The 12,114-nt window shown below is 46.9% G+C and overlaps 1 protein-coding gene across 7 annotated transcripts in view; it reads right to left on the bottom strand.

Annotated features, from left to right (window-relative positions):
* Positions 1 to 1,195: 1,195 nt before the first annotated feature.
* Positions 1,196 to 12,114, bottom strand: part of KANK4 (KN motif and ankyrin repeat domains 4) — a 100,838-nt gene continuing 89,919 nt past the window's right edge. For all 7 annotated transcript variants that reach the window (XM_072649705.1, XM_072649703.1, XM_072649708.1 and 4 more), the window contains 3 exons: positions 8,202 to 8,344; positions 2,738 to 2,938; positions 1,196 to 1,649 (listed from right to left, as the gene is read on the bottom strand). In XM_072649705.1, coding sequence (XP_072505806.1) covers positions 1,545 to 1,649; positions 2,738 to 2,938; positions 8,202 to 8,344 — 449 coding nt within the window. In that variant the 3' untranslated portion in view covers positions 1,196 to 1,544. The remainder of the gene's footprint in view (positions 1,650 to 2,737; positions 2,939 to 8,201; positions 8,345 to 12,114) is intronic.

Genomic DNA, 12,114 nt, shown 5'->3' on the forward strand with positions numbered 1-12,114 from the left:
AGAAGCAAGACCTTAGTAAAGGTCTTTCCAATTCTTAGGCCAGCTCTCTATTTTCAACAGGCAGCTAGGTGGCGCTACAATGGATGGAGCGCCAACTCCTCTTCCTGAGTTCAAATCCAGCCTCAAACACTTACTAGCTGTGTGATCCTGGGCAAGTCACATCACCCTGTTTGCCTCAGTTTCCTCATCTGCAAACTGGGCTGGAGAAGGAAATGGCAAACTTACTTCAGTATCTCTGCCAAGAAAACCTCAAATGGGATCTCAAAGGGTCAGACATGACTAAAATAACTATCTACAATGCCCTGTTCCTGTTACTATGATTACTGCTGTACACACACACACACACACACACGCACACACACATGCACACACATATATACAGGTGAGGGAGTGATTTTATCAGTGTAGGGAATTCCCACCATGGAGTCTCTCTCCATTGATGTAGACTGACAACTTTTTACAGTTTTGGCACCAAGAGGCACAAGGATCCGCCCAGGATCATTTGGCCTGTATCTATCAGACAAAGGACTTAGATACAGATCTACTCTCCAAGGCTGTGTACCACAGTGAACCCTTCAGTTCAAAAATATAAGTGTGCTCTCTCTCTGTGTGTACACACATATACACACAGAGAGACATTATAGGTAGACACAGAATCACATATACATATGGCATACTGGATAGGTTGGTGGTCTTGGGAGTCAGGAGACATGGGTTTAAATCCAGCCTCAGACACTTACTAACTATATGACCCTGAGCAAGTCACTTAAGCCTTCTTGCCTCAGTTTCCTCATTTGTAAATCAGAAGGGGGTCAGAATTTAAATCTATGATCCTACCTATAATGAGGACATATATGTTTATTGGAACTTGTAGCTCTAAATCTATGGTTTAAATCGATGGACACCTACGTGCTTGTTTATACATATATATGCATTCCTCTGGCTGGGCCGGTGATTTACCCAGTAGGGGACACTCCCTCCACCAAAGCAGACCAGCAACTCCTCTATCACTTCTAGTCCCCCAAGGTTACAGGGGTACCAAGATGTAGGTGACTTCCCCAAGGTCATGGAATCCATACGTGTCAAAGGAAAGACTTGAATCCAGGTCTCCCTGTATCTATGCATTCACTCCGGTTCATATCTAGGTGCTTTAAAATAGAAGACGAAGAGGGGAAAAAAGACACATTTCTTTCAATTTCATGTAAAAAAGTATTGCTTTGCTAATGTGCTCTTGCAACTTGCCTTGGTGATCCTTTGTGCTAATAAGGGATACAGAGTAAATAGTAATGTGTTAAAAAGAAAAACAAAACAAAGGGAAGGGAGATACCCTCTCAGTGTCCTGCAGCCCCTGCCCTCAGTGGGGCCAGGCTTTGTGAAGACTATGAAGCGCCTTATAAGCAGAATGATACAGGAATGGGGAGGCGTAGCTGAGAGAAGCTGGAGAAGGAGCTGTCCCATTACAGCTTGTCCCCCTCACATGGCCGGGATGAAGGAATCCCACAACGATCCTTTTGTCCAAGGGTGCCAGCTTCTCTCGAGCTCTTCTATGGCCCAGGGGACCTGCCCTGTTCTGCGTGGGCCCACAAGAGGTCAGCGATCTCCCCGTGGGCGGGTGACGTCAAGGCCATGGACAAGGCTGTGTGGCCAGCCTAAAGGGGGAAAATGAGAGATTCATTTTTTCTCTGCTGACAAGTTATGGCTCGTGACAGGGAGTGGGGTTAGGGGCCATGAGTTCATCTTCCGGATGCTGCACTGGCTACACAGCCACATAGCCCCCTTACATCAGAATTCGAAGCAGTAAGATGCAGTGAAGAGTGCATGGGACCTGGGAGGCAGGAATAGGGGATCCAAATCTCTCCTCAGACAATTACTGGTCATTTGGGGGTCTGTTTTCTCCTCTACAAAACAATGGGGCAGGGATACGTGGTGTCAAAGGTCCCTTCTTTCTCTGACTTTGCCATCCCAGGCTTCCAGCCCTGCCTTGCCCTCCAGAAATGGGAGGCCAGTTGAGTGCTGTTATGCGGTCACCCCTCCCCTTGACTTTAATGGGGGCCCCCTGTTCCTGGTATAGTCCTTTGATGTCAGCCAGTCGAGGGACTGTTTCTGATTATAGGGCTGGTGGGGCTGCATCGTGTTAACATAGCCTCTTTTGTGTGGCTCCAGGGGAGAGCAGCCTAATATTTAGGAAAGGCGCCATTTCTTCCTGACAGCAGCCACCTCCCCTCCCCTCCCCCAACATTCATTTTGGGATGCTCTGGGCCCTCTAATTACTTCCCTACCAGTGCTGCAGCCAACCCAGGTATTTGGGATTTGCTGAAAAATTACAAATTTTTTGGATTGTTAATAGAACTGAGGAAATTCAGATGTTACTTATTAGGACGCTATGCACAGGACAGGGAGGGACCTTGGTACTAGCAGCTCCTCCCAATCCCTAGCTCTCTTTACATTTGGGTGAAAAAACAACAGGTTTGGTTTGAAAAAAAAAAAAAAGGCAAGTCAAGTGTGCAATGAATGCACATGTACATGGGCCAGCTCTTAGGTGGCTTTCAGGTTGGACAGATTGCCTTGGGTTCTAGCTCCCTCCCAGCCTTGGCCAAGGGCCACCACCTCCCATATGGAGGGACTCCCAAGGAGCCACATGTACTCTTGAAGGAAGTCCCTGGTCCACCTCTTAGATTGACTAGTTGTGAAAGCATCCTCACAAATAGTCTCTAGATCACAGCCAAGGCCCTCTCACCTTGTCGGTCAATGTGGCATCACAGCTTGGATGAGCCAGGAGGAGTTTCACCATGTCTGTGTTGCCATGGCGAGCAGCTACCATGAGGGCTGTTGTCCCATCGTTGTCCTGAAGGTTGATGTCGGCTCGACAAGTCAGCAGGGCCTTTACCATGTCCCCCCTATCATGGCTCACCCCCAGCATCAACGCAGTCTGTCCTCCCTGGAGAGAGCAGCAGAACAACAGTGAGCTACCTTCCCATCACAGAATCCTTGTATGAGGAGGGTTGGTTTTCATCAACTCGAGTGACTTGGAGGAGAATGGCTCTCCCAGTGGATCTTGACCAGCTTAGATCTGGAAGACCCTCCATTCAGGGGGAGCCTACTGCCTCCAGTGAAGCCCCTCCTCCTTCCAGGGAGGGGAGGCTCTAATAGTCAGAGACTGTCTATTTTTTGGGGATGTTAGATAATCCTGGGGTTGAAGGATGAGAGGTGTGAACCAGCAGGAACTCAACACCAAAGAGAAGTCTGAAAATCTGGAGTAAAACATGGGAAAGGTACCAGGGAGACAAGAAGGGCTGAGAAAAAGCAGCCATCCCAGCTGAGCATCACTGAAAAGCATGTTCAATGGATAAGTGCCAAAAATCACAAAAGTATTTCCTCTCATCCCCAACGAATCCCACCACATTAGCCGCCATTACCTTCTTCCTCTCCTTCTTCCAGGCTTGAAGAAAGATAGGGATTCTAAAATGCAGAAGGAAGGAGACAGCAATCTAGGCATGAGGTACCGGGGACAGCCTATGCAAAGGCATGGTGATGGGAGTTGGCATGTTGAGTAAAGGGAATTGCTGGAATGCAGAATCCGAATATCATCAATTTTGAATTATAAGAGATCTTAGAGGTCACCTGGAGTTAGGAAGGCCTGAGTTTGAATCCTGCCTTAGACACTTACTAACTGTGATAAATTATTTCATTTACTTCGGCTTCAGTTTCCTTTTCCATAAAATGTAGGTAATAACCACACATGACTTCACAGGATTCTGGTAAGAACCAAATAAGAGAACACATTAAAGTGCTTTGCAAACCTTAAAGAGGCGTGTAAATGCTGGCCACTGTTATTATCTTTGCTGAATAGTTTTGTTTTGCTTTGTGTTTTCCTGTATTTCCTTTTGCTTGCTCCCAGGGATGGCTCTCTGAGTATGGGGGAGGGGAAGAAGACTATATTCAGAAATGAAAGTATGGCTTTGAATACTGATATTTTCCTTAGCAGAGACCAAGCTTCCTGAGGGCAGGGAACATTCCACTTTTGTCATAGTATCTCCATAATTTAGCAGAGAACATGGCACACAGCAGGTACTTGATAAATGAGCACTCATTAGGTCAGACAGGAGACCAAAGGTATGCAGATCCCTGGGTTTGGACTCAGAGGAGGGGGTCAGAATCCTAACTCAGCCACTCACTCCCTGAGTGATGTTGGAAAGGTCTCAGTACTTGACAAGTTTGGAATCCCCTCTAAACCAGAACCATGAGAGACTCAGTATCACTGAGTTCCAAAAAGCCATGTGGTCTAACAGGACCCTGGGATTTAGAATTAATTCAAGCCTTAGAAATCATTTTACAGATGAAGAAATTGAAGACGAAAATGAAGTGGCTCATCCAAGGTCTGGCAGTGGGGAGGGTTATTTCTATTTATTGTTTTTATTACTTTCTGGGAAGCAATCCCAGGAAGAGAAAGAATCTGAACCCAGCTCCTCTGACTCAGATGCTCCATTATAGCACACAGCTTGAATCAATGCCCATTTTCTCCTAACTCCAATGCACACACACAGAGGCATGCAAGCCTGCATGTACACACAATCCCAACCTTGGAATGGACATAGGAGGCCACATAATCCAAACTTAACAGAATCCTTCCTGCCACATTCCTGACAAGTGGACAGCCAGCCTCTGCTTAAAGGTCTGCAGGGAGAGTGAGCACAGTGAGGCTTCCATTTAGGGATAACTGATCCCTAGAAAGCTTTCCCTGAAATCCCACCAACGACTATGTTGTTACAGTAGCTATACTTGTTACAATATCCCACTTGTTACAATGTTACAATGTCCTCTGGGAAAAAGACTAATCCCTTTTTTACCCAAGAGCCCTTCTAATGCCTGATGAGTTATCATGTCCCCCTGAGTCGTCTCTTCTCCAGCCTAATCGTTCCCAGATCCTTCAACCCAGTCTCCCAGGGCATCTAAGATGTGATGCCCAGCACCAAGCCCAGTTATCTCCAGAGGAGGTGTGATCCAGGCAGATGGCAACAACCCTATCACTTTCCTGGATGACAGCCCACAGCAGCGGATTCCTAACCCAGTACTTGTCCAAGATCAGACTGTGTAGAGGCTGCTATCCCGTTGAAGTCTAAGGCTGATACTAGCTTCAATATTATTCCTTCACTGCCCTTGCAACATTGCTAAATTGTTATTATGAACTGAATCCTCACCTCAACCAATATAAATGAATAAATTAATAAAATGGCTGAATCTTAACTAATTACATCTTGAAAAAGGAAAACCTATTTTTAAAATATCATTTCTTTGCATACCTATCTGACAACTTTTCCACTAGAATATTTTTAAAGCCTCTGTTACATTTCTCCAGCAGAATCATTTTTTGATTACTTTGTACATATTCTATAATTGTGATCTGTACAAATGTTGTTTTCTCCCAAAAGAAGGTAAGATCGTCAAGGACACTTTTGTTCTTGTTCTATGGCCTGAGATTGACTGAGGTGCATCAGCTGCACGTACCTGGTATTTGCCTCTCTATTCCAGATTCCTCCCACTCATACTGTGTTTTCTTATCCTATCTTTGCTTTGAAATAATTGTGCCTTCTTACTAAATAGTAAAAACAAATCGGTTGGGGCTCATAAACTACGGTTTTAGAAGCCTAGACCCACAGGATACCTTGAACTTTCAGGATACTGTGATGCCCTGTGGCAGCCTACACTATGAGTATAGTTGGGGTCTCCCAATGGAGCACAAAATGACATCACCTCAAGAAGTTTACATTCTCTATAACATACTACAATCACTAGATTAGAATCAATGTGGATTTTAGGTCTGGGGTAATATCAGAATTTGGAGACTGGACAGCAAAGGAGATAGGGTCATCAGTTTAGAGCTGGGAGAGACCTCAGAGATCCAGCGGTGGGGAACCTGCAGCCTCGAGGCCACATGTGGCCCTCTAAGGCCTTGGGTGTGGCCCTTTGATTGTATCCAAACTTCACAGAACAAATCCCTTTAATAAAAGGACTTGTTTTGTAAAGTTTGTATTCAGTCAAAGGCCTGCACTTGAGGACCTGGAGGCCCTCATGTGGCTTCGAGGCCACGATTTCCCATCCAATCTTTTAATTTTACAGTTGAGGATGCTGTAACCCAGACAAGTCCTTGAGCACACCAGGAATAAAACAGTGCAGTCAGGATACAAACTCAGGTCCTTGGTGACACAATCTAGCTAGTTAGCTTTTCGCTGCACTAAAAAGGACTGTTCCATATATAAAGATGCCGCTTTTCTCTGGGGTGATGGGGTGTGAAGACAGAGGAGTGTGGCGGCTGGGTCTATGAAGGGTCTACCTGATCCACCACTCAGCCTCTACTGCACTGCACCTGGTCTGCGCCTGGGACAGCTGCCCATACTCTCCCAGGGCCCCCACTCCTCCATGAACCCCCCCCTTTTTTAAATAAAGCTGGTGAGGCAGGTGTATAGGGAACAAGTCTGCTTGGCACCAACTCTGTGTTTTTCTTCAAAAGGGATTCCTGGTAGATTAATTAATTACTATTGTACTTGTCTATCACCTGCCAGGGTTGGAGGGTGTGGGCAATCTTGGCAGTGTTTGGTGCAGGACGCCATCAGAACAGCCCAGCTCAGTCATCCTCAGAACTCCTGGCCCTGGTAGTGCTGGTGGAGGGTATAGCTGGCAAGGTAAGGATCAGGATCCTCTTTAAAGGACCAGGCCTTCAAGGCAGACACTCATTGCCCCTTTTAGTCATGGGCTCTCAGCTCCCCAGAGATACTCCCAATCAAGAGTGTGTGTATGTGCATGTGCATGTGCATGTGCATGTGCATGTGTGTGTGCGTGCGTGCGTGCGTGCGTGCGTGTGTGTGTGTGTGTGTGTGTGTGTGTGTAATGAGGAATGACGGGCAACCTCCAGGTGTTTTGCCAGGTCAGCCAAGACTGCAAATGCTTCCTCATGCCTAGTACCAGTGGAATGTTCCAAAAATCAGCACCCAAATGGAGCTTGTCCAGAATCAAGTTGGGGCACAGATCAGGGGCTCCCCAATTTCTGCCCCAGCCTGTTTAGGATTCTGAGGGAAGCAAGCTCTGCATTTTGGAAGGACGCCATTTGGGAGGCTATGAGTTGCATGGTTTCCTTTGGCATCAAGCTCTGACAGGGATAGCAGTGAATCCCTCCTCCCAGGACTGGGATGAATTCTTGGAATTTATTTCAGGATAAAAATGCCCCTAGACTGGTAATGAAGCCTAATTCTATGTCCCCTCCAACCCCCTTCATACTTTCTACATTCTAATCAAACCATGCTACTAACTTTTCCCCAGACTCAGCATGTCATCTCCAGCCTCTGTTCATTTGCCAGGTGGTCCTCATGCTCAGAATACCTTTTCTCTCCCTTCAAGGACTAGCACAGATGTTTGCTCCTCTAGGATGTCATGGTCAGACCTCACCTGGAGGACTGTGTTTCTGTTGTGGGTATCATCACTGAGGAAGAACATTGATTAGCCAGAGGAGGGCAACCACAGTGGTGCAGAGGTGAGTGCTGGCCACTCCTTCTCCCATCACAAACTCCCTTACAATAACATTACATTGACAGGTGGAGAAGCAGGGGCTTTTTTGGGGGGAGAGGGGATCTCCAGGACTTTAGCACACAGGAGATCAGATTTCCTCTGATGGCCTCAGGAGACAAAGCCAAGAACAAGGAATAGGTGAAAGCCCAAGGAGGCGAAAGCGGACTCCATGGTCTCAGCACGGTCTTCCAAAGTGGGACGGGATGTCTGCCTAGGGAAATGAGAGACTCCTCTCACTGGGAGTCTCCAGGCAGGGGCCAGTATAGGTGATAGGATTCTTGCCTCAGCCCCTGAAATCCAAGGGAAAATTCCCTCTTCATTTTCGACCACTCCATCTCCTTTACCCCATCATACCCTTTAGACTTCAAGCGCCTTGAGGGCAGAGACTATCTTTTGCCTATTTTCGTATATCTGGTGCTTAGCATAGTGCCTGGAACACAGTAGGTGTTTAATACACATCTATTGATTGGTTACTTCCCTCCCTCTGTATAGGGGGCATGCTCCCCACCCCCTAATCCCCTTGAAGGCAGGAACTTATAATCTTTGTACTGTCAGTGCTGAGCTTAGCACCTTGCACCCAGTAGGCACTCTATCAGTGTGGATGCAAGTGAAAGGAAGCAGCCAAGAGAGGCCAGGACTACCTGAGCCGCCTGTATATTCACATTTCCTTGTTTCAACAGTTTCCAGACCACATCCATATCTTCGTCCGTCTCTGCCGAGGCCAGGGGGGTGATCATCACAGCTGTGTACCCAGCCTTGTTCTGGTGGTCCACATCACACACACCTGCAGGAGGAGGGTCAAGACTTGGCAAAGCATCCCAGATAGTGGGACAAGTTCGGGCAGACCCCTGCACGCCCCATGCAACCTCAGCCTGCACTTAAGGCCCTTGGCCAACTAACTCCTACGTACCATTCCAAGGCAACTTCAGATCATTCTCCTCCACACTCTCCAGGCTCTTCCAGGCAAACCAGCCTGCCAAGCTTCCCTAAGCCTGGAATACCCTTTCTGCTCACCTCTGCCTCTTCAAATCCAGAGATTCTTCAAAGCTCAGCTCTGGTGCTTAGCACAGTCCCTGCCACACAGCAGGCATTTACTAAATGTTTGCTGATTGACTGACTGATCCTTGTATTATTTCTCTAGTCCTTTCACCACCCTCGAAGAGCCACATCCTAAAGGAGACCAAATGAATCAATCCCCCAGAGCCTCAGGTTATAGGGCTCAGGGGCAGGGTCTATTCTCCAACAGGGGCCATGGAAAGTGAGATGAAAGGTGGTAAGCACCACTTTTTTAGGGAAATATCCACCAAAGGGAAGTGCCCACCATGCTATAGCCCTTTTGAACTGATCTCCCCAGCACTTAGGACAGTCCTTATATCATGAGCATGGTAATAAAGATTTTCATTCATTCATTCTCCTCACTCTAACTGCAGAGGAATTAGGATATCATTAGTTCTAGGTAAGAACTTAGTAAGTAAACTGACCCCCTGACCTTAATGGCTGGTTCAGGCAGTGGGACATAGTCACAGGTCAGCTTCATCCAGGAAAAAGTGACTCTTAAACACCTGATTGGCTAGTGGGGGATGCAGAAGTAAGAAAGAAACATCTGGATATCAGTGAAAAAGCAGTCCCATGATGGAAGGCAACACTGGACTCCACCGAGAGGAGAAAATTAAAAGATAAGCACCAGGCAGAGGACTGGCTCTCTGAGAGCAAAGCACCGTGACTAGGGGGCAGAAGGTGGAGGAGAGACATAAGGCAGAAATGAATTTTAAGGAGGTGAGTGAGATGATGCCAACATCCTGGGCAAAGGGAAATAGGAAATTTCATGAAAAAGCAAGTGTCATTTAAATGGATGTTGGAACTGTTAAACACAACCCAGAGACCAGAGAGTCATGAAAGGAGCATTTGCCCTGGAAAGTACAGACCCTGAGCTAGGAGGGAAAGCAGGAAAGGTTCTGGAAGCAAAAGAAACAAATCTGTCTAGAAAGAATGGACTCCGGAAAGGAGAGGAAAACTCACACCAACATGGTGGTGGAAGGGAGCCTGGGGAAGGTGCTGCAGTAGATTTTATTTCAGCTGCAAGAGCTTGCAGGTCCATTCATGACTTGAAGGCACAGTCCATGTCTGAGGCAAGGCTGAAAATATCTACACTTCCCTCTTAGGAACACGCAGAATGCCATTAGACAAATCTCTTGGCACAACTTGCCAGTTCTGGGCATCATCTTAGTGACTTGGATGTAGCTCTCAACAGTCAAGAATGACTCCCTTCAGAGGCTCCCAACCAGCACCACCACCAAACTCACCCTTCTAAATCACACACCTGTAGACCTAGAGGTAATGGGTGTGTGTGTGTGTGTGTGTGTGTGTGTGTGTGTGTGTGTGTGTGTGTGTGTGTGTGTGTGTGTGAGAGAGAGAGAGAGAGAGAGAGAGAAAGAGGGGGGGAGAGAGAGAGAGGCATGAACCCTTACGAACTCTTTTTCAGAATCGTTTTTAAATGCATCACATAAAATGCATAGTATACAAAGGAAGCCAATTATCTTGAAACAAAGATATTATTTTTCCCATCCAAGTTCACATACTTCTTGACATCTACCTATGGAAACTTTGGGGTTCTGTGGACCCCTGGTTAAGAATCCTTGCCAAAAATCAAGGTCAGTTTTTCGACTACTATAATCCAAAGGTCACAAGCATTCACTGCTGTGCTTGGCCACACTTCTCCCTGTTTCTGGAATGTTTGTTGTTGTTCAGCCATATCCAGCTCTTCTCCAACCCTTTTGGGGTTTTCTTGGCAAAGGCACTGGAGTAATTTGACACTTCCTTCTCCAGTTCATTTTACAGATGAGGAAACTGAGGCAAACAGAGCTAAGCAAAATTGCCCACGGTCACACAGCTAGTAAGTGACTGAGGTCCAATTTGAACTCGGGAAGATGAGTCTTCTGACTCTAGGCCCAGTGCTCTCTTCTGGAATAACTTCTCTTCTGTTCTCAGTCCAAATTCTTGAAAGACCACTGTCTTGGCTCTGCCACCATTCCAACTTCATGACCGTGGGCAAATTATCCTAGCTCTCCGAGCCTCAGCTTCTACTTCTGCAAAATCAAGGAGTAGAACTTAATCATTTCCAAGGTCCCATAGATGCTTTGATCTCTCTGAAGGCCAGTCATCCCAGCCTCAGAGACTCTTTCCACTGGATCTCCTAATAAATGGGCCTCAGTATCTTTAACCTCGAAGGTCCCTCCCAGCTCTGAATTCTAACCTTTTCTGCATGATTCCAGGACCCTCACTGTCTGTTTCCCTCATTTGGACACTCCAGGGCTCTAGAGCTATAAGGATGTCAGGGATAACCTGCTCCAAACTCCTCACTTCAGGAAGCTGAGAAAAGAAGACAGAGCTAGAGAAGAGCACATGAGCAAACAGAAGAGAGGAAGAAGATTCCAGAAGTGTCTGCCTTTATCTTACATTAAAAATTACAATTGATTAATCAAATTAAAACAATAAATGAACCAACCAACCAGCATTCAGTAAGGGCTATGGGCCAGGCACCGTGCAATGCACTGGGGATACCAAGAAAAAGCCCCAACCATCCGGCCCTCAAGGAGCTGATATTCTCCATGGAAGCAGACAGTATATACCACATCCATCCAGAGAGGTGGAAGGTCTTATATAGGAATGCACTGGTACCTGGGAGGTTCAGAAGGGCTTCTACAGAAGGTGAGCTTAGAGCCAAGTCTGGAGGGCAGGCTGGCATTCTAAGACACAGAAGTAAGGAGGGAGGGCATTCCAGGCATGGGGGCCTGCCAATCCAAAGGTATCATGGGGTGAGGAAATGGGGCGCCATGTGTGGGATAGCTAGTGAGCATTGACTGGACTGCAGAGGCCATGGAGACAGGCCATGTATAAACGGGAAGGGGATGGGTGTGAAAGACTTTGAAAAGCCAAAGAGAGGAGTTACTATGTGATCCAGTAGACAACAGGGAGTGGTTCAAGTTTATTGAGGAGGTGAGGTGGGATGGTCAGACCAGCAGCTCAGAAAGGTCACTCTGGTAGCTGTGTGGAGAGCAGAGTGTAGAAGGGAGACCTCTAAGTCAGGGAGACTGGTTACAAGGCTACTGGGATAGTCTAGAGGAGAGTGAACAAGGGCCTGTACTCCAGTGGTGGCTGTGGAAGTGAAGACATAGGGACATATTTGAGAGGGAGAAACAGGAAGATCTGGCACCTGACTAGGTAACTAAGAGTGAGGAGCTGAGGACAGCAGAGGTTGAGACCTTGGGTGATGGTGACCATGATGGTTTCTTCCATTATAGAAAGACTGACGAATAACCCTCGTTTCTCATCTTGCCAATGTACTGGGGAGTCATGCATATGGTACTGCTAAAAGCATGATGAACAATAAGAAACTAAAGACAAGATGAGAACCCCTGTCCCCCTGCCCTTCCTCTACCATCAGTGAGCTAAACCAGGATGACAGAGTGAAGGGTCATGCCGGTGGATCCTGTATTCAGGGCTGTTAAGCAGCTGTGAGGACTGACATGCCTCTTTGGGGCTAACAGCTTGTCA

This window comes from Notamacropus eugenii, chromosome 2 (assembly GCF_028372415.1).
Source record: "Notamacropus eugenii isolate mMacEug1 chromosome 2, mMacEug1.pri_v2, whole genome shotgun sequence".
Taxonomy (NCBI): Eukaryota; Metazoa; Chordata; class Mammalia; order Diprotodontia; family Macropodidae; genus Notamacropus; species Notamacropus eugenii.